This window comes from Dipodomys merriami, unplaced genomic scaffold, assembly GCF_024711535.1.
Source record: "Dipodomys merriami isolate MVZ:Mamm:240054 unplaced genomic scaffold, mDipMer1.0.p SCAF_50, whole genome shotgun sequence".
In the NCBI taxonomy this organism is placed as follows: domain Eukaryota; kingdom Metazoa; phylum Chordata; class Mammalia; order Rodentia; family Heteromyidae; genus Dipodomys; species Dipodomys merriami.
The window spans coordinates 4,266,099-4,287,643 of NW_027206069.1; the positions used below are offsets into that span (position 1 = coordinate 4,266,099).

Genomic DNA, 21,545 nt, shown 5'->3' on the forward strand with positions numbered 1-21,545 from the left:
TGCCCCTTTGTGGCGTCTGTCTCCCCGGGCAGGTCCTTGCTGCCCTGCCTAATTGCAGGGACGCTATCTCCAGGACACTGAGTCGCGTCCCTGTCATGCTCTCAGACTGTCTGGGCCTACTGCTCTAGTTTCTCCTGCATTTGGGAGTAGGAAGGGGCTCAGTAAGGTGATGGGACAGGTTTGGCCAGACAGGGGACCCACTCTGGTCCCTGACTTCCCACCCTCAAAAGCTGATCCTCGTTGGCCCCCTTTTCCTACCGATCCCCTTTTCCCACAGTCCCCCCTTTCCTGTGGACCCCCCCTCCCTCCTGGAGTCTCCACCTGCTGTTCTTGGGGCTGGGTGGCACTGGTGGAAGAGACTGGCTTGAGTTTGTCCGTGGGCTGCCTGGGAGCCAGGTCTGGGGAAGGGGTGCTCGGCTATCTGGGACTGGTGTCTTTATGGGAAGGCCTTTGGGCTGACCACACTTACTTCCTTTGAATTTTAAAATATATTTTATATTTTTATTGTTTGTCACTCATGAGGCTTGAACTCTGGGCCTGGGCACTGTCCCTCAGCTCTTCAGCTCAAGGCTGTACCACTTGAGCCACAGCACCACTTGCAGTTTTCTGGTAGTTCATTGGCGATATGAGTGTCAGGGAGGGGGCCAGGGGGAGGATGGGAAGGGATGGGAAGGGGAAACAAAGGAGGAGGCTACAATGCTTGATAAGAAATGTACTCATTATCTTGCTCATGTAATTGTAACCCCTCTGTATGGTATTTTCACAATAAAAAAAATTAAAATTAAAAAAAAAAAGAGTGTCAGGGACTTTCCTGCCCAGGCTGGCTTTGAACCGAGATCCTCAGATCTCAGCCTCCTGAGTAGCTAGGATTACAGGCGTGACACACTGTCACCCAGCTTACTTCCTTTAATTTTTTATTAAGCTAAAATAAAAAGCCGCAAACTTGGAGAGTAATGAGACAGCGATTTACTTTGTAGTTCTGTTTATCACATTGCCAGCAAGCGAGCCTGTCAGCCTCTGATCTTTTCCTTCTAAGAAATCGGGCTTGCTGGGTAGAGCTAGGGAACGCTGTGTGTCATCTGCCCCACTGGCTGTCCCTCCCAGAGAGCCCCAGCCCTCCATTTCTCCTGCCTTGCAAGGGTCTGTCTATACATGTAACAATGTGGATGCTCCCAAGCTTTGAGTGAATGGTGTCACCAGTGTCCTTTGGGACCTGTTCTCCACCCCCATCATGCTTCAGAGATCTTCTCTTGCTCTACCTGTGGCTCCAGTATGTTCTTTTTGTTTTTTAAATCTCAGCATAGTATTTCACTTTTGGTTAACCACAATTTAGCCTCCTGGGGAGGTCATGTGGGCATCTTCAGTCTCTCCCAGTGCTGCTGCCGGGTACATGCGTCCATCTGTCCATCCATATATCTGTCTCCTTCAACAGCTGAGTGCGGTTTCGCTGCAGGGGGTACACTGCCAGGGGAAGCCAGAATCCCTCGTAGGGGCCTCCTCTGTGTTCCCGTGTTGCTCCCATGCAAAGCATGGGCATGTAACCCTGTCATCGATGTTTCCTCCATGCTCTGCCTCCATGTTCCTTCCCACTGTTCTCAGTCACTTATGTTTCCTCCTGCTGATTCCACTGTTGGTGTAGCTCTGCCAGTGGGCGTGTTTCCCTGGGGACTTGCGGGGCTCCCTATGTCTGTCCACAGGGTTCCCTGTGGACCCCCTGTGGATTGTGGGGTTCTCTACAGACCTCCAGGGTTCCCTGCACATTCCACGTGCTCCGTGGTCCATTCTGGAATGGGATTACACGTAACTCCTCCCTGGAAGCTGTCTGCCTTTACTTTGCTGATGTATCTGCTGTCAGGCAGGATTTTGTTTTCCTTTTTGTTATTGGAGTTAGAACTTGAGGCCACACTTTACCATTGAGCCACACCTCCAGCTTTTATTTTATTTATTTTTGATTATTGTAAAAGTTTATTGAAAAAAGTTAACTATAAAAATGTATATGACCAAATTTTATACAATAAGTCCCTTTGGAGAGAAGATGCAGATTTCTCTGATGAGTCGTCATTATTAAACTTGTTCCAAGGCTTCTAACATTATGATACTATTTCCTTGTATAACCACCATTCCAATATTGTTCTGTTGCCCACTAGTAGCCATCTCCATACATTCATCTATCACCAGATTCATAAATGGATCAATTCCCCGCAATATGCCTTGGACATGTCTGCCACCATTTAATTTCAATGATAGCTTCTTGTCCATAAATTTTTTTTAGCTCAGGAGGGTGAGCTTTGCTCATGGTTTCTAATCGGTGGCTCAGAGACTCTTTGGAACCAAACTTGCTGCCTCCTTCATGTGCCCACGGCAGAAACGACTGTTGGTCTGACCAGCTTTTATTTTTGAGATAGAGTTTTTGTACACTTGTGCTGTGAACCTCCTACCATAGCTGGAATGATAGGCATACACTACTACACTCAGTTTCCTCAAGGACTTTTTTTTTCTCCCCAGAATTTGGATCCTACCAATCTTAGCTCCCATGTAGTCAGAATTACAGGAACATGCCACTGTGCCCAGCGATTGGTTGTAAAGAGGTCTCAAACTTTTCTGCTGGCCTTGAACTTTGATCTTCTCAACCTCTACTTCTCAAGTGCCTAGGATTACAAGTGCAATCCACCAGTACCCTTTTTGTCCTTCTTCTTTTTTTGTTATTTTAAAGCCATGTTTTTTAGCCATTTTTAAAATATTTAATATTAAATTACTAAGTTTAATTAACTTAAATAAATCATTAAATTTCATATTCAGTTGGGTTGGGTTGGGCAGTTCCTTCATGGTTTTAAATTTTGTTGTTGTTTCTTGATTAACAAAATTTTTTCCTACCTGTAAACTTTTGAGTTCAACCTTTTTATTTTTTTGGGGGGGGGTGAGCATTATTGGGGTTTGAATTCAGGGCCTCATGCTTGCTAGGCAGATATTCCATTTGGTGCATGTCCCCCAGCACATTTTGTTTTAGTTACTTTTTTCTGTTAGGCTCTTGAATTTTTGCCCCAGGTGGCCTAGACCATGATCCTTCTATTTATGGCTCCTGAGTAGCTGGATTACAGTCATGAGCCATCTTGTCCACTGGAAATTCAAGTTTAAAGAATAAAAACCTTTAAAGAAGTCCTTATTGAGATAGAATCCATATTCTGTAAATACAGTCACGTATGTGTGTATGCATATGTGTGTTGGGAAGTATGTAATTCAATGGGTTTTAACCCTGTCCCAGAGCTGCGCCTCCATTCTCTCTCCCCCAGGACACCACTCATCTCTGATTGGCCTCTTCTGGACAGCTCATATACACGGAGCCACTCGGTGTATGGTGTGGGGTGTCTGGCTTCCTTCTCCCAGTGGCCTCGGGCTGTCAGGCACATTTTAGAAACTAAGCCCACGTTCCACATTTATTTTTTCACATGGAACTCTGACCTTCCCGAAAGTGCTTTCTGAGTGTGGTGTGAGGCTGGGTTCGGCTTCTGTTCTAAATGGGCAGTGCGTTGGGCTGCAGTCATGAAACACCGTGTCCTTTCCCTGCTGCTCAGTGAGCTCCGTGGCTACCCCCAGGGGTGTGGGCCTTCAGGCTCCCTTCTGGCCCCCACTGGTTGTGGCCTTGCCCTGCTTTCCCTAGCCTGCAGTGCAGGCAAGACCTGCTGATTTGAATTCCTGCCACCCAGGGAGCTGTTAACTGGCTCCAGCATTTATTGTTTTTTTTCTACCTTAAGGAAGCATAGTGCAGGTGTTTTGCTACTGCCAGAAGCATCTGGGGCAGCTCCCCTCTTTCTCTGGATCATCTACCTGGCAAGGCTTCTCCTCTTACTGAGGAGGCACCCCTGGGGTTACTCTCTGGGGGCCTCCCCTGGGGGCCTCTCCTGCAGCTGCCCCTCATCTCCCACATGCTGATCTAATGATCAGCCACACCTCGATTTTCCTGACACACCTCCCAACTCCCTGGGACTGGAATGTCCCAGGTGGTGCTGCCCTGCCTCATCCCTCTCTCCGTCCCTCCCGAGCCTCTCCCCTGTCTTCTCTCCTGGGCAGTGGGCTGGGGGACAGGTGCCCCCCACACAGTACGTGGCACTTGGTAGGACTTGGTTGTCACCTAGCAATGATGGCACTCCCTGATCGTTCTGCGGTCTCCCTTTAAGTTGCTGAGCTGAAGGCTGGGCTCAGTGCCTTGCATGCCTCAGTCCCCACCTGGTCGGCCTGGGGAAGGAGGCTGAGCAGTGGGAGACTCCACAGGGCTGGTGCAGCAGTGGGTTCCCAGTCCGGGGGCATATTAGAATCATCCCAAGGGATTCCCATTCCCAGCGCATCTCTCCTAGTTCAATCCTGGTCTGGGGAAAAGATCAGATTTTTTTTTTTTTTTTTGTCGGTCATGGGGCTTGAACTCCAGGCCTGGGCGCTGTCCCTCAGCTCTTCAGCTCAAGGCGAGCGCTCTACCACTTGAGCTACAGCGCCACTTCCGGTTTTCTGGTGGTTTTATTGGAGATAGGAGTCTCATGGTCTCTCCTGCCCGGGCTGGCTTTGAACCGCGATCCTCAGATCTCAGCCTCCTGAGTAGCTAGGATTACAGGCGTGAGCCACCAGCGCCCGGCAAGACCAGATTTTAAAAGCCCTCTGGGGAGCCAGGGAGTAGAGTGCAGCTAGGTGCTGACTGTGACATCACCTGTGGCCGAGGGGTGCCCACGGGCAGGGCTGCTGGCATCTCAGCCATCCCCCACCATTCAGAGTGGAATTGGGCTGGCGGGTGGAGGTGCTGGCTGTTGACAGCAATGTCACCTGCACACACAGGTGCATTTGCAGACCCAGACAGGCGCAGGGAAGGAATCCCTGCCTCTCTCCTCCACTTAAGGCAATTATACAGCTTACATTTGTACATGGTGCCTCCCAGGTGCTCAGTGCAGAAATGAGTTTCCGTCTCAGCTTGGAGACCCTGGGGCATGCATGGCTGGAGTGGCTGGAGGACCACGAAGCCGCAGGGCCTCTTGTCCAGCTGCCTGCTGCAGATTTCAGTGCCAGCTGAGAAGTGGTGGCTTTTTTTTCTTAGAATGAAATGCTGGGAGCCCTGGTGGTCCTCAAGGCAGGCTGATGTGCAACGCGACTATCAGGAGCAGGTGTCCCAACAGGGAAGGCTGGGGCAGACTCTAGTTCCTTTTCTTTGCTCCACAGGAGATAGAATAGTCGTCCCTGGTGAGTTCTGTTTCCAGTTTCTTGGGTTTTTCACCATTCTGCATGTCCTGGCTCAGAGATGGATGGCAGAGAGCTAGGGTCAGTGTGTGGATCAGGGGTGCCCCTCACCCAGCACCCTGCCTGCATGGGATGCCACCTGAGGCAGAAGCCAGTGCTCCCCTAATGCACTCCTCAGTTACTTGGCCTCACCCATAAATAATGCCAGTGCCTGCCAGGCCCTCCCACAAGGGCCAGGAGGCAGTGGTCCTGATTCTCATAGGGGTGCCAAGGTGCACCTGTACTTCCACTCTGGCCATGTCCTTGTGCACCCCTCGCTCCCCTCTCCCCCTGCCACCGCCGTGCCTCTACTGCCTGTCATGGTCCTGCTTGCTCTTGAGTGCTCAGCTCTGGGCCTGCCTCCTCCAGGCAGGACCCACGGTTTCCCTAGTCAGCACAAATTGCTCTGCTACGGTCTGCCTGGACTGCACATTTCCATCTTTGCCCCTCAGAAGATGTGGGTGGCCGCACAGTTCCTTCCTCTGGTTGGGCCTCACAGAAGGACTCGGACTCTAAGCATCCCTCCTTTCCTCTGCAAGGGAGATCCGCCCTCAGCCTGGCAGATCCCAGGATAGTCAGAGGGAGCAGGGGGCCCCATGGGGCACCAAGGTGGGGAAGCAACTTTCTGTGTCCCCAGGGCCTTCAGTATTCTGAGGCTTCAGCTTAGCCAAGGCCACTCAGCACCTGCTTGCTCTCCCCTCATGATGGAGAGCTTGCCACCCCGCTGGTGGCCTGAGCTGTCATGACATTTGCTCACTCTCCTTTGGGACGCAGATGAGGGGACTCTGCTTTACAAGGACTTGTTGTTTGGGAATGCCATGGTCCAGGGAGCAGACTTCCAGCCCCCCAGAGGGCAGCCCCGCCCTGGCTCTGCGAGGTCAGCTCAGGAGGCCGCTTAGCACCCTGGGCCCTGTCAGGGAGGGCTGGTGGCTCCGTCTCACAGGTGTGTCAGGGGTGTGTATGGTCAGGAATGTGCAGTGCCCGGACCTGCCAGGCCTGCGGCTCTGGGGATGGAGTGCCAGCGGAGGACCAGCAGCTTCTGAGCAGGGTGGGGGCCTGGGCTGGGGGTGAGGGCGCTGCCTGGGAAGAGGCTGGCAGCTGTACCCGGGAGCCCAGGCAGCTGTGGCTGCTGCTGCTTTGCCTCCCTGAGTCTCAGTTTCCTCATTTGTAAACGGAGGGTTTGATTGCTTATCTTATGGAGAGGAATGGTGACCAGTGTGCGAGGCACACAGCTACTCAATAAGCACGTATGGGGCCTGTTGGAAGGCTGCGTCTTGCTGGGGGTCTCTGCCCTAGTCCTAAGAGCTGTGACTATAGTCCGTTCTCTCTGGCTATGCCCTGTCTGAGACCCCGTGCATCCCCCCCTGTTTCTGGCCTGGGGATGACAGCTCCTAGGAGGAGGTGAACCGGAGTTCTGTAGCAGGAGTGGGGCCACGGGTGCAGATGGAGGCGGCTCCATGGTGGTTTCAGGCCCCAGGCCTGTCCTCCATTTCTGTGGCTGCTTTGCAGGTGGGGTAGGTCCTTGTGCAAGAAGGCCCCAGCGTTCCTTCAGGCTTTTCTTTGCACGCCAATTTGATGCCAAGTGTGTGTGGGAACTGCCTGCCCCTGCCTCTGCCCAGGGAAGTCTTGGGGGGCAGGGGAAAGGGTGAGTGAGCTCACCTGGTGGGCAGGAGTGAGGGAAGGGACGTAGGAGACACAAGCATGCTTCCTTTAATTAGGCCCTTCAGCCTCTCAGAGCCACCAGCCCAAGGCCAACATGACCCTCTCTTAATGAAGTGGAAGGAAAAGGGAATTTAATCAACCTAAAAGCTTACTGGAAATAAATGTCAGCCATCTCGGGCCGAGCCCCCGGAGCCACTGGGCCTCATTCCCCGTGGTGGAGGCTAGAGGCTTGGTGTGGTGTGGCTGCATCTCCCGCTAATGAAGTGTCACAAAGCCCAGCTGTCCTCAGACCTTGCAGCATGTGACCAGGGCAGAGAAGCTTTGACCAGGGTCTTCTTCAGTAGGAGGGGCTGGCAGGGAAGGGGAGGGGCAGGAGCTGGACAGAGTCCCTTCTGCCCATCACTCTTTGCCACAATGGCCTCCACTGTCTCCCCACTGAAGCCCACAGTGTCAAGCCACCCAGCTTCCCGGGCACTCTGCTTCTGTCCCACCTGAAGCCTGCCTGGGAGCTTTTCACCACTGCCCCGCAGGCGGGCAGTGCTGTGGCGTCAGTGCCACCAGGGAGCCCACGGGTGGGCGGGCAGGCTGACACCACTGCCCCTTCCATTGGCTCCTTCCCTTCTGCACTCCCCTGCCTGGGGTTCCTGAGGTCATCTTCCAGATAACCCTGTAGACACAGCTCCTTGTCTCAGCATCTGCTTTGGAGGCACCCCGTGGTGGGTCTGGGTCTGGTCTCGGGTGGGGGCAGCCATGTCCGGCAGAGACCAGCTCAGTGGAGCTGCTGCTGGCTGTGGGAGCACCTGGCCTCCAGGGGCCAGGCCCCTTCAGGGAGGGATGCAGGCTTTTCCTGTGAGCCTACTCTGCAGACCTGAGTGAGGCCAGGAAGGATGGGTCGGAGGGACTGACCTAGCTCTAGCCCCTCCTTCCTTGGTTGTTCAGAGCATAGCAACTGCTGGGGTGGATCAGCTCTCCAGGGAGGGACCCAGGCCAGGGGACGACAGAACCCAGCCATAGCTTCTGAGAAGGCAGGGAAGTGGTGGTCAGAGGCAGGACTCAGCACAGGGCTTCCTGGAGGGAGGTACTCAGCATGGCCTTTGGGAGGAGCTTGACTCTACCTGCCCTGGACCAGCGGCCATGGACGCCCCGGGAGCATGCAATCCCTGGGGGATGAAAAGGAGAACCAGTCTGACATCTGGCTTCTGGAAGTGAGACAGGGAAGCTGCTGGATCGTGAACCTCTAGGACTGGCCTGGTGTGGCCTGGCAGGAGTCAGGTTGTATATAGGGTGATGGTGGCCACCTGGCCAGCTCAGCCCCAGACATGCTCTTGGTACACCACCCTCATTTTGCCGACAGACAGGTACACCGGGAAATGACGTGCCCCTTTTCCGTGGTTTCAGGCCTCATTACCAAAATCCTAGGGATTAATTTAATTACACGCTGATCTAAGAGAGGCTGGGAGCACCCAATGAGATCATGACGTTGAGCCTGCTGGGGTGGGTGGCCTCCCAGGAAGCCGGCTCTCCTGGGATCTTCTGCTCCTTGGTCCCTACCCAGGAGGATCCTCTAGCTTTTATTACTTCCGCTCCTGACCCACGGTGGGCCAGAAGACCTGGTTCCTCACAGCGTGGAGAGGCTGGGTTGGAGAGCTGGGGGACCTAAAACCTCAGTGACTTCAGTGAGGGTGGGATGGGCTAGGAGATGGGAAGGTGGAATAATTAACCCATTCTTCTAGTTTATTAAAAAAGAGGTGTTCCCAACCCTAGAAGTAGATTGTTTGAAAACTGACAAGAAAAGGTGTTAATAAATGACACAGACCGTGCATTCTCTCATCTATTGTCAGTATTCCTTCCTTTTCTCTCTTGTGATGGTACTGAGGGTTGAACTCATGTCTCTCTGACAGGGTGGCTAAGTGCTTTACCATTTGAGCCACGCCCCCAAGCCCATTGTCAATATTTCTATGTACTTCCTTCCTAAATTTATTTCAGTGCATAGATATTTTTAAAATGTTGCAGCCATCATCCATATAATTTTGTGTCCAGTTCTTCCCACTGGCATTTTAAGTGTCTTTCCATATTGTTTGGAAGGGAAACTTTCTAAACATCATTTGAATGATGACAGGGTGGAACTCGGAGCTATTGTGGGACAAACAGTTATTTCCAGTTTTGGCCTTTCGACTGTCTTCACAATTAGGATTAATTCTTTAGGATAGATTACATCGGAACTACTGGACGGTTTGCTGTGTTTTTAGACTGCTACATTGTTCCTTTGAAACCACAAAGGCGGAGCCCAGCAAACGCTGGTGGTCTGCTGTGCAGTTGCTTTGAGCAGCTACAGGGACAGAGGCTGGGCTGGGCCTCCATCTGGATCCCTAGAGGTGGTCTGATTGGTGTTCACGTGTGGCCTGCCGGCTCTGGCCTGTGCCTCCCCAGACTCCGTGTCTTCTGGGTGGTTCTGTGGCACCTCAGCTTAATACCTTGTCTTGAGCCCTTGGTCACAGCAAGTGGCCAGATCTTCCTTCTGTTTGGTGCTCTGCCCAGAAAGCACTGTCCTGCAGGGCAGTGCTGTGGCAGCAGGGAGGGGCTACGCGGCTGCACCTGGAGACTTTGCCACAGCTGAGGGTCCAGGAGAGCTGGCACGGGGGCTGCGCCTCCCCTCCGAGACCTGCCAGCTTCTCTCTGCCTGGCTCAGCCCCTGAGTGGGGGTGCTTCATGCCTTGTGGCCTTACCTGGAGAAGGTGGACCGTGGCTGCCTGGCCTTCCCAGGCTTCAGTGAGGTGCCATGCATCCCCAGTGCCCCTGCCTCTTTCCTCCAGTCCACCCACAGGGTAGGAAGATTGTCATCTTGCTTCCCTCTGTCACAGAGACGCCCAGTGCACCCCAGTGCAAGGCCTTTCCATCACACCTGTGTGTGCAGTAAGTGTGGGAACTCATTGGCATTGACTGGCCAGTCAGGAAACTGAGGCCACTCCAGGGCTGTCCGGGCCCCTGCCCGGCCCCCGCCCCCTCCTCAGGGCAGGGCCTGAGCGAAGAGGCCAGCGCAGCTCCCCCCTCCTCTGGTCACTTCTGTGAAATGTGCCGGGTCCGTCCCTCTGTGTCTGGGAACCTTGCCTTGTTAGCTCTCATCCACTGGAGCTGTGTGTGCCTGCGTGGTGAGGCTGGGGCCCATGGCAGAGCTCTCCCACTTGAGCCGTCCTGGGCTGGGTACTGTCATTGCAGAGGGTGTGTGATAGGCCAGGCCTTGCCAGGGAGCCGCCCTCCCCTCTTCTTCTCTCTAGAACCTCCACATTCCCGAGCAGTGACTGTTGGGAATGGAGCGAGGAGGAGGGCTCTGGTTTGGCAACTCCCCTGCTTCAAGTGGGCTGGGCTCTGTGCATCTGTGGGGCTGGGCTGAGTGGGCAGGGGCTCCTGAGGGTCTTGCAGGTGAGCTCTAAGAACAGAGTACTCCCAAGCAGGGCAGGCTGAGGCACCTGTGTGCGCCTGGGCATTCCTGGGTAAGTATTTGTGGGTACTGTGGGGTCCCCGCCTGCCTCTCCTTTAGCCTGCAGAGTCCCTGCTGTGCACAAGGATGCCTGGGGCTGGGCTCCTCGCGTTGCGTTGGCCTCGTGGTAGACAGGTGCTTCTCTGTTCTCATGGGTAATAGGGCATCCTTGGCATGTCTGCAGCAGCACCCAAGCCCACTCTGCCCACGCAGGGCTTGTAGAAGCTCTTAGAGTCTGTCCCTCATCCGTAAGTCTTCTGAGGCTTTAGCCAAGGGACCTGATGCCCAGTCCTTTTGAGGTCAAGGGCTGGGCCATGAACCCAAGAAGATCTTGCTTCACATCAGAAAAACAGGCAAAATGGGCTGGGAATGTGGCTTAGTGGTAGAGTGCATGCCTAGCATATCTGAAGCCCTGGGTTCGATTCCTCCATACCCAGATACACAGAGCCGGAAGTGGTGCTGTGGCTCAAGTGGTAGAGTGCTAGCCTTGAGCAAAAGAAGCTCAGGGACAGTGCCCAGGCCCTGAGTTCAAGTCCCAGGACTGGCCAAAAAAAAAAAGTAGAGGCCTCCTTTGGTGGGTTGGATATAGCAGCAGGAGGCGACCAGCCATGAGGTGGACAGTCCTGGCCAGTGTCTGGCCCCTCTACCCCTCTGGAAAGCAAAGCCATGGCCTGTCCTAAGCCTGTGGCTGTGTGCCACCCAGGGAGGTGTCCCATGTCATCCGCACTAAGAGGTGCTAGGGACAGAGATCCTGCAGTTCCCCTGCCTGAGTCCTGCCCCCTGCTCTGCATGGAGGCAGGTTCCATCCTCCCAGGTGGCTCTGCTTCTCTGCTGCCTTAGGAGTGGCAAGGGTGGTGGTGGTGGTAGAGTGACATTTTGCCTGCTTTTCTGTTATGATTTTTTTAAAAAGTGAGGTCAAAGTGGTTTGGATGGGTAGGTTTCCCCTCCGTGGAAGTGTTTGGGTAAGGCTGTTTGGCCTTCCCTATCCTCATTCAGAACCTGGGCCCTGTGACTGGGGAGTTCCCCTCGAGAATCTCGCTGGGGCACGTGGCCCAGCTCTGGGCTCCTGCTTTCTCTAAGCAGTAAGAGTGGCATAGGACAGGCAGCCATCACTAGGAGTCCTTCCCGCCTGGTGTGGATTGTGTAAGAAGTTCCTGTGTGAGAAGCTTGCCTGGTGGAGTAGAGATCCCAGGTGCTGACTTGGTGTGTGAGTCTGACTTTGGTTTCTGTAACAAAGTACCTGACTAAACCAACGTCAAGGAACAAAGGTTTATTTTGGCTTGTGGTTTTGGAGGTGTCAGTTCTCAGGTCAGCTGGATTGATTGCCTTAGGCATGAGGTGAGGCAGAATATCATGGCTTTGGGAGTGTGTGGTGGATCAGGCTGCTCACATGGCTGCAGCCAGGAAGCTGGGAGAGGGGGAGGGAAAAGAGGGGAGCTAAGTTAGTGGGCTTCAATTTTCTCTCCCTCCCTCCCTAACTCCCTGCCTCCCTTCCTCTTCTCCCTTCCTCTTCTCCCTTCCTCCCTCCCTCCCTCCCTTCCTTCCTCTCTCCCTCCCTCCCTTCATCCCTCCCTTCTTTCCTCCCTCCCTTCCTCCCTCTCTTCCTTCCTTCCTTCCTTCCTTCCTTCCTTCCTTCCTGCTGGTCCTGGGGCTTGAACTCAGGGCCTGGGCACTGTCCCTGAGCTTCTTTTGCTCAAGGCTAGCGCTCTACCACTTGAACTACAGAACCACTTCCAGCATTTTCTGTGTATGTGGTACTGAGGAATTGAACCCAGGGCTTCATGCATGCTAGGCAAGTGTTCTACCACTGAACCACATTCCCAGGCCCCCTTTTCTACTTTTATTCTATCCAGGCCCCCAGCTGATTTGATGGTGCTGCCCACATTCAGGGCTAGTCTCTTCCATTCAGTTGCTGTCTCACATGTCAATCAATTCTGGAACCTCCCTCATGGACACACTTAGAAGTGTGCTTTATTAATCTCCTAAATGTATCTCAATCTAATCAAGCTCAGTCTAGATTAACAATTACACTTGGCCTGCTCAGCAGCCTTGGTTTCCCTGCTACATGGTAGAGAAGGGCTTCCTGGGGTGGTAGTCCCTTGGTTCCGGGAGTGTATGAGAACATGTTTTGGGCCTGGAATGTAGAAGCAGAAGGAATCCATCAGTTTTCTACAGACCTCAGAAGTCAGGCTCAGAGGCGGTCAGGATGGGGCTGGTTCTGCGCTGGGGAGAAGCCTGCTGTGATTGACGTGCCTTCCACTGCCTCTGTTCTCTGTCCTCCAGATCCCTCGTCGACCTACATCAGGCAGCTGGAGACCAAGGTGAAACTGCTGGAGGGTGACAAGGTCCTTCCGCAGGTAGGCTGACAGCAGGGGTGCTGGCTACTCTATCCTACCACCCTATAGCCCACCCTAGCCCAGCCCGCCTAGGGCTCCCTTCCCCCTGGCTACCCATGGCTGCTGCCCACCCCCACTGCCTCCTGAGCTGCCTCCTGAAAGGCCTCGGTCCAGGGCCTCTCACTGTAATCCCAGTTCCAGGGCTGCTGAGGCTTTCAGACCACACCATGGCCCATCCCCCAGTGGTCTGGGAGCTCTGGGGGTCTGGCACTGGGCCCCAGCCAGAGGGGGTGTCACATAATGGGTAAAGAAATGGGCCACATGGCCTGGTAGACCCCCCAGAACCCCCTTTCCTCACCTCCTTGACACACGGGACTTGCACCAAGTTCCTCTCTGGGTTGGGGTTCACCCTTCTGCCTCCTGGGTCTTGCTCTGCCCCTGCCGACAGCGGAGGCTCTGAGCCTGTGCAGAACTGGAGGCACAGGCTGGTGGTGAGGGGCGTGGTGGTTAGGGTAGTGTGAAAGGGGGTAGTGCCCTTTGTGGACCATGGCTGGAACTTGGTGGGGTGGGGTACTAAGTCCCTTCCCTACCATGGGTGGAGCTGGTAAAGGGAGGCTGTAATCAGCCCTGGTTGCTGTGCCTGGGGCCCAGATGGCTCGGCCAATCCCTGGAGCCTCCATCCCTGGCTTCTTCTCAGCTTCCCCCTCCTCTGCTCTACCCTCTGGTCTGTAAGTGGTGCCCTGGATGCCGAAAGCGTTTCTCTGGGAACCAACCCCAGGGATAGCTCGGATGCCTGGCTCTGTTGCCAGGCGACCCACTGGGCTTGGTGCCCACTACCCAGCTCAGGAGGCCTGTGGACCCCTTTGCCCATTCCCGGTAGCTGCTAGGAGGCTCAGGGCCCTGAGCAGGTTCTGAAAACGGTGCCATCCCTGTCTCCTGCTAGGGCCTTTCCCTTGCCCTCACTCCCCATGACCTCCACACACACACGAGTGCTAGTTAGTGCCCAGCAGGTACACACATGCAAGACTGATTTTTGCATCAGTGTGTGGCAGAAGGGACTGGACCATGGCAGGTACTGGCTCCCCAGGACTGGGAGGGCAAGATGAAGAGGAGGTCTCACTGGTGGGAGTAGGGTTCCTTGATCCCAACATTGTGTGTGTGTGTGTGTGTGTGTGTGTGTGTGTGTGTGTGTGTGTGAGAGAGAGAGAGAGAGAGAGAGAGAGAGAGAGAGAGAGAGAGAGAGAGAGAGAGAGAGAGGTGGTGGTGGTGGTGGTGGTGGTAGGCTGGAAGGGCTGGAGTGGCTGCAGGCAGAAACAATACCAGGAATCTGGGGTGGCAGGTGAGCATGGTGGGGAAGCCTTTGCTTGGGAGAAGGTCCATCCAGTGCGTAGGGAAGAGACCGCTCTCTCCAGAGAACAGTGCCAGGTCCCAGGGGCTGGCCTACTTTGCTGGGTTAGTGGCCCGAGGCTGCCCATCCAGACTTCTTCGTTCCTGTTGGGCTAAAGCCCCACTGTAGGCTGCCCTTTGGGAAGTATGCTCTGAGTGTGGTCCATTCAGGAACTTGCTTGTGGTCCTGTGGCTGTCCATGGACCCTTTGTCCCTGACATCTGGAGCCACATGTGATGGATCTGATTGTGGACTTGTGTACACCAAAGCCACGGGCAGCAGCTTCTCCATCTTTTGTCCTTGGGCTGCCCTTGGCTTCACAGGGGGAGTGCCCACTTGTCTCACCTCCTCACACAAGCAGAGGTGACTGGAGCCTGCACTTTGAGGTCTGAGCAGGGTGGCTCTGGTTGGACCCTGTCTCGGCCCTTTCTCTCCCAGGCTTGTGCTGGGCTGCCCCCTGGAGGCAGCCGTGGTACACTGCTCACCCACCTGTGCCCACAACTTCACACCTCCCCCCCCCCCCCCCTCGGTTGGTGCTGGCCCTTGCCTGGCCCCTGCCTTGCTGGCTACAGGCAGTCAGAATAGCACTTTGCCTCTTCCTGGCTTGTATAGGTTCAAGTACAGGGAGCTTAGATGGTTCTGTATGGAAGTGCTTCAGGTGTTTGATGTATGTGTAGTACAACTCCTGCTCTCCATCCAAGCCGGCTTCCTAGCCGCTCTGGTGGAGGGCTGAGCTTGTCTGTGTGTTGGCATCCCTGGGGTCGGGGGTGGGGTGTGGTGGGGGGTGGTGGTGGCGGGGTGTGTGTGTGTGCACGCGTGTGTGTGCGCGGGCATGTGTGTGTGTCCTAGCCCTGGTTTCTTCCTCAGCATGGGCTCTGGTGAAGCTCTTCCCCAGGGTGTCCTGGCGGGAGTGTATCAGGGCCATACTCAGCATCCTAAGAAGAGGTGTGGCGCTGGACCCTCAGCATGATGTGTCCCCCTGCCTTTGTTCCCATGCCTCTGTAGTAGGGTGGCCCTGAGTGTCATTGTCACGGAGCCTGATGAGGCTCCATGGTCATGGGCAAAGCTCTGGCTGGCTTTGATATGCCATCTGTTGATATGGCTGGGGGGAGAGAGGGAGAGGCAGAGATCGGGTAGCAGCCGTGGCCTGTCAGGGCTTCCGGGTGACAATGTCTGTTTCCCTTAGATTCCTGGGGAGGCCCCGATGGCACCAGCTTTGGCCTCTCCCCACGCCTCTGAAAAATGGCTATTTTCCCCACTTTCTATAACTGCCCTCTGCTGTGTGCTTCACCTTGGGGATACAGGGGAGCCCAGGCCAAGGCTTGCCCACAGGAAGCGTCTAGTCTAGTCTCACCCTTCTCCAAGCCAGTGGACAGAAGGTGACGCTGGGGGCCAGCAGGCCTGAGGGGGGCATTGTAGAAGGGACCTGTCCACAGTGAGAAGCCTCATTCTAAGGGGTCCTGGAGATGGGGTACTGAGCCTCCTTCTGGGCCTCCTGTGCTGCTGGCCTAGGTGGGCCTCTGGCTAGCACCCCGGCTAGCACCCCCTCGGACCTCCCTTGAGTGCCTCTGCTTGTGGTCTAAGCTTTCTTGGTCCAGACTGTCCTGTCCTGTTCCTCCCAGTGGATCCTGGCTTCAACCCTCCAGAGGTGTAGGCTGCAGAATTTCAGTAATCAATGTTGTCACACACACACACGCACGCACGCACGCACGCACGCAAGTGTGCACACACACCTTGGGGAATGCCTTCCCCCTGTGTCTTCTAGGCCAGTAGGGGGGACCTGTGCTTCCCTTGCCTAAGCAAGGTTATGAGGGTTCCATCACTGCAGGGAATCATGCCTCTGCTGGATGAGTTTGGGTACAGGTGCTTGAACTCAGAGCCTGTGTGCCCTCTCTCTTTTGGCTCAAGACTGTACCACAGGAGCCAGCCTCCAGTCAGCCGTTTGGGCACCTTGAGCAATGTGATAGGACGCCTGTGAGATTCATGATACTGGCATTTAAATCTTGCAGAAAGAGGCATCTTACTGTGTACCATGGTAAGGTGATGTGGCCTTGGGTGGGGAGCCAGAGAGCCTCTGAGCTTCCTGCCCTTCCCCATCCCCCCATCCCCCATGGCCTCTATTTAACTCCAAAATAGCTTTAATTAAGAATGTGCCAGAGTTCACAGGCTAAATTATTGTATTGCGGTTCCTATTTTCTTTCTCATGTTGGCTTTAAAATCTCGTCAACACAGCTGCTTCCTCTGAGATGATTCATCTTGAGATGCCTCACACATTATTATTTTTCCTGTGGATTCTCTGTGCCCAGCCCAAGCGTACAGAGGGGTGTGTGGTGGTGGCTGTAATTGATGCTGGGGCCTCTGGTTAGTCCCCTGCTGGGCTGATGAATAAAACGCCAGGCCTGCACTGGGAAGCCAACTTCACAAAAGAGCATGCAGCCCTTGTGTTCTCTCCCCCAGGCCTGTGGCTACGAGGGAGGTCGGGAGGTAGTGGTCCAGGCTGGTGGCTAGGAAGGGCTCTCACCTTCCCCTTGAGTCCATCATTTCCTGCGTGACCCTCTGCAGGAGCGCAGGGCCCCCCGAAAGGGGCTCAGGAATGACAGTGGGGAAATTGAGGCCCCGGTGGATGAGGACTTCCTGACATGACTGCTGTATTAGTTTGCTTGGCTGCCATAATGACAACTTCCCTCAGTCCTGGAGACTGGAAGTCTAAGATCAAGGGTTGGCAGGGCTGGCTCCTTCCAGGCCCCTGTCCTGCCTGCACATGGTGTCATCACAGTCTTCCTTCTGTCTGTCTGTCATCTGTCTGTCTGTCTGTCTGTCTGTCTATCTGTCTGTCTGTCTGTCTGTCTGTGTTTCTTTGTTTTGTTTTCTTTTGTCGGTCTTGAACTTTCTTTTGTTGGGCTTGAACTCTGGGTCTGGGCGCTGTCCCTCAGCTCTTCAGCTCAAGGTGAGCGCTCTACTGCTTGAGCCACAGTGTCACTTTGGGTTTTCTGGTAGTTTATTGGTGATAAGAGTCTCAGGGGCTTCTCCTGCGTGGGCTGGCTTTAAACTGCGAGCCTTAACCTCCTGAGTAGCTAGGATTACAGGTGTGAGCCACCAGTACCCAGCTTCCGCCTGCGTTTCTATCCTAACTGCTCTTTCCTGAGGATGCTGGTCATATTGGATGAGGGTCACCCTACTGACCTCAGTTGGACTAATGACGTCTGTAAAAGCCCTCATTTTCAAAGAGATGAACGTGACATTCTGAGGTCCGAGGGGTTGGGGTGGGGTGTGGCCCAGCCCCGCCTTTGCAGTGGTGTGGGCCTGAGTTTGGGCTCTGGAGAGGTCTTGAGTAAAACCATCCCTGCCCCCAGGGCTCACCTTATGCCTGTCTTGCCTCCTGGTCCTCATTGGCTCCCCACTCCTCCCAGCTCGGAGAGGATGGAGCTCAGGGTGGAATGCCCTTTGCTCCCAAAGCACTCTTGGGGGCTGTGCCTGCCTCCTTTTCCTATCCTGAGAGCCAGATGACGGGGCCTCCCCACAGGCCGTGCCTGGGTAAGTTCTGTGCATTGACCTTCGTATTTGGGCAGGCAAGAGGACAGGGAGCCTCGTTCCGAACTCCTCGCTGACCCCTTGCAGCCTGAGCCCTGGGCTCCTCCAGAGGCTCTGGCCTTGTTCCTCTGGTGGCAGTTCAGCGCACTGTTTTGTGCACCAGCTTAGAGCATCCGGGTTCTGTCCCTCTGGCGTCTGCGGTTGCCTGCCTTGTCTCCTTGCAGTCTGCCCAGGGCAGCTTAGAGTCGGCTTTGGAGAAGCTGAAATACGTCCCTAGCAGAAACCTTCGAGTTGATTCGTCAGGATAGCTTCTCTACCAGGAACTCCTGCCTCCCGCCTCCAAGCAGATGGCCTGTCTAGCAAGGCGGTGGGTGGAGATGAGGAGCCCTACCCGGGGCTGGAGGCCTGGACAGTAGCCACTACAGGCCAGATGTGGCAGGAGACAGCCAGACCTGGACTCCAGGGCCAGCCTGGCTCAGATCACCAGTGCCACTCTTAGCTGAGTGGCATGAGGCAGGTGACATAGCCTCTCTGTTACTTTATTTATTTTTATTTATTTATTTTGGGTCTGGTCGTGGGGCTTGAACTCTGGGCCTGGGCGCTGTCCCTCAGCTCTTCAGCTCAAGGCTAGCACTCTACCACTTGAGCCACAGCGCCACTTCCGGCTTTTTTCTTTTTGCTTATGTGGTGCTGAGGAATCGAACCCAGGGCCTCAGGCATGCAAGGCAAGCGCTCTACCACTGAGCCATTTTCCCAGCACCAGCCTCTCTGTTACTTTAGACACAGAGAGTTAAAGGACAGTTGCAGAAAGCACTGGGCTGGCTGGTGAGGAGAAGTTGGGTTTCTGTTGTGGTGGTGCCTGTGAGCTTCGGCCCCTAGGACGTTGGCAGGTCACCCCCATGGACCCAGCTGGCCACAGTAGGGTTTGGATTTTGCTGCCTGCACCTCTCTGAGTCCTGCGGTGGTGGGGGAACCTGACCTGAGTGCCACCCGCTGTGCCACAGGCCACGTGGTTCCGGTGGACCCTACGCCAGCTTTGGCAATGGGATTTGGGGCATGAAATTGCCTGGGGGAGGAGGCTGCAGCTGAGCAGAGTGACATTAGTGGAGCAGGAACCCACAGCTAATCCCTGCTGCCTAATCTGAGCGCTAATGAGGGAGAAGCCTCAGGCTCTGCGCCAGAGCAGCAGCCCCTTTGTTCCTAATGGCCTACAAACGAGTTCTCTTCACAGGAAGGAGCAGCTCCAGGCAGCTCCAGGTGGTGCGGGGGCCACTCCCGTGCCAGTACTTGCAGGGCATTTGTGCATGTTGGTGGGGTCCTCCGCTGGCCTCTCTGAGTTGGCAGGGATCTGGACCCCTTCCCCCATCCTAGGGTCTCTCCAGAGGGCTGCTGGAAGGTTCTTTGGGAGTACTTGAGCTTGGGGTAGACTATGAGGGCTCCTGGGTGAGGCCAGGATGCTCAGGTAATCCTTATTACACCGGTACTTTCTAGAACATGGAGCTCCTGTGAGTGGCTTTGGGACCTCCTCACCTTCTGTCCTTCAGCAGAGCAAACCCACCAGGGCCCGGCTTCGGGCCAGCAGACATCCCGGGACAGGGCAGGGTAGAGGGACAGCCCTGCCCGTGTTAGCTGGGTAACTCTGTTCTTTCTTCCAGCTGCCCCGCCCCTATGGCCGCCCGAGGAGCTGGCTGCAGGTAGAGCTGGAGGGAGGGGCTTTGTGGTGGTGAGTTGGTGGGGGGGGGAGGGCTGTTCTCCGAGTGCTGTGCAGTGTCTGCTGTGTCCCCTTTCCTGACACCTGGTGCCTCCCTGGATGCCGCCCTCTCTGAGCTGGCATTCGCTCACTCACAGTTTTGCCACATACTAACTGAGATGGGCCTGCTGAAGCAGCCCTTTGCTGCCTGCTTCTCACTGGATGCCCTGAGCTGGCAAGGGCTGGTGGTAGTTTGGGCTCTGTGGCAGGAAACCTGTGGGTCAGGGCAGAGCATGGCTTTGTCACCAGTGACTATAGAGCCAGTGCCTGCCCCCTTTCCCCCCCTCCACCCCCCGGCCCATGTGGCTCCCAGGAAGAGCAACCCAGGCTGGCGTGAGTGACTCTCCCCATCTGCTGAGCCAGTGGGGGCTGGGGCCGGCAGCCCATGCGCCCCATGTGGGAGGATCCTGGGGCTGCCATCAACCCCAGCAGGGCAGGGCCTGCAACCAGGAGGGGCAGGAACAGCTCTGAGACCCAGGGCCGCTTTCCTGATGGCCCTCAGGCCTCTGGCGGCCTCATCTTTGTCCCGTTCTCTTCCAGTCCTGAGTTGGCTGCCTAGATTGCCTGTCCCTCTCACTGCCCTCCTGGCGTCTCCAGCGCCCCGGTCAGGCTTCAGCACCGCACGCACAGGGCAGGTACACCCTCAGGTGTCTAGCCGCTCCCGAGCATGCACTTACAACTCCATTCGTGACAAACACATCATAGACGTCTCCAGGGGTCACCCCGCCATGTGAGAATCACCCCCATTGGAACCCCTGGCCTAAAGAAATTCAGCTGTGTGCGTGCACTGGGCTTGGGGCCACTCCCCCTCCCAAGCTCCCACTGCACCAGTCACCAACGCACCCCACCCGCTCAGGGGGAGCCCCCTCATTCGCCCTGTGGGCTGCTACCTTGCTCAGCTCCCCTCATGCGTTAGCTCCTACTCTAGGGACAGCCTGGATCCCAGAAGGCTTTGGACTTGACCAGTCCGTGGAGCCCAGGCCAGTGGGTGGCTCCAGCTTCCCCTGTAGTCCCAGCGCCCCTGGTGGGGGAATGGCCTGTGGAAGTCCTGCAGTTGAGCCCTGCTTCCTGTGGGACCAGCCTGGCCAGCGTTCCCTGGGTGGAGCAGGTATTATTGGGCACCCAGACCATTGAATACACTTCATTGACCAGCCCTGGGACCTCCCACCATGTTTCCTTTCATGGCTAGGGACAGAGGATGGAGGGAGGCCCGCGGGCCTGGGGGATGTGTAGGCTCCCGGTGGGCAGGGTGGGTGGGTGGGGCCTTTTGTCTCCTTTTGCTTTGTGCTTCCCTCCCCCTTCAGCAGGCCTGAGAGGTTGTTGCATTGGTGGTGTGGGATTAGCAGGGAATGGGGCTGAGCGCTCGCCAGCTCCCCAGCCCGGTCACTCCCCAGAGTGGTCATGGGGCCTTGGACACTGTCTCGCCTAGTCCACAGCAGGGCAGCGGTGTTGCCAGTGGTTGCTGCACAAGGCTCATGTGGCATTTCCTGCCCTAGTTCTCACCTCTCCCATGGTAGAACTAGGCTCCTGCCTCCCAACCTTGCTGAATGGTACCTGGTCCTCTGGGTCAGGTACTCATGTGCTTAATGTCCCCTTCCCCGCCCCCCCTGCCCCCAGGGCTTTCAGGCAGAAGATGAGTCCAGAGTTTCTGGGTGGCCTCACGGAGGGTCCTGCTCTGTTGGCATTGCCTAAACAAATCTGGGGGCTCTGGGCCTGCTGGTCTGAGTATCTCCTGTGGGCAGGCTGCCGGGTGGGGCACTCGGCAACTTCCTTTCACAGTGCCCGTGCTCTGCCCCGCCCCGGGGTCGGTGGGGCGCTCTGGAAGGCCCCATGAGCACAGGATGGCTGCTGCAGATGGCATGTTTGAGGAGGTGATAGACGGGCATGAGTGGACCCCCAGCAGAGCCCAGGAAGGTGCCAGCCAACCACCCTCCTGATGCCCAGGCTGGGAGGGCTGTAGCCCTCGTGTCTCCATGTCCCCCCTTTTGTGTATGTGGTACTGAGGAATCGAACCCAGGGCTTCATGCATGCTGGGCAAGCACTCCACCTTCCCAGTGTCCATGTCCTCCCTGTGTCAGCGCTGGCCAGTTTATCCCAGGGTTGCTTCCAGTGAGCCCTTGAGGCTCTGCATGGAGGGGATGGACTG

General features: G+C 55.7%; 1 protein-coding gene and 1 pseudogene across 2 annotated transcripts in view; one reads left to right on the forward strand and one right to left on the reverse strand.

The window, feature by feature from the left end:
* The window catches only part of Ccdc85c (coiled-coil domain containing 85C), a 76,074-nt gene that overhangs the window by 43,883 nt on the left and 10,646 nt on the right, over positions 1-21,545 (forward strand). For both annotated transcript variants that reach the window (XM_069997608.1, XM_069997607.1), the window contains exon 2: positions 12,680-12,753. In XM_069997608.1, coding sequence (XP_069853709.1) covers positions 12,680-12,753 — 74 coding nt within the window. The remainder of the gene's footprint in view (positions 1-12,679; positions 12,754-21,545) is intronic.
* On the reverse strand, positions 2,063-2,296 carry LOC138810457 (small nuclear ribonucleoprotein G pseudogene; annotated as a pseudogene).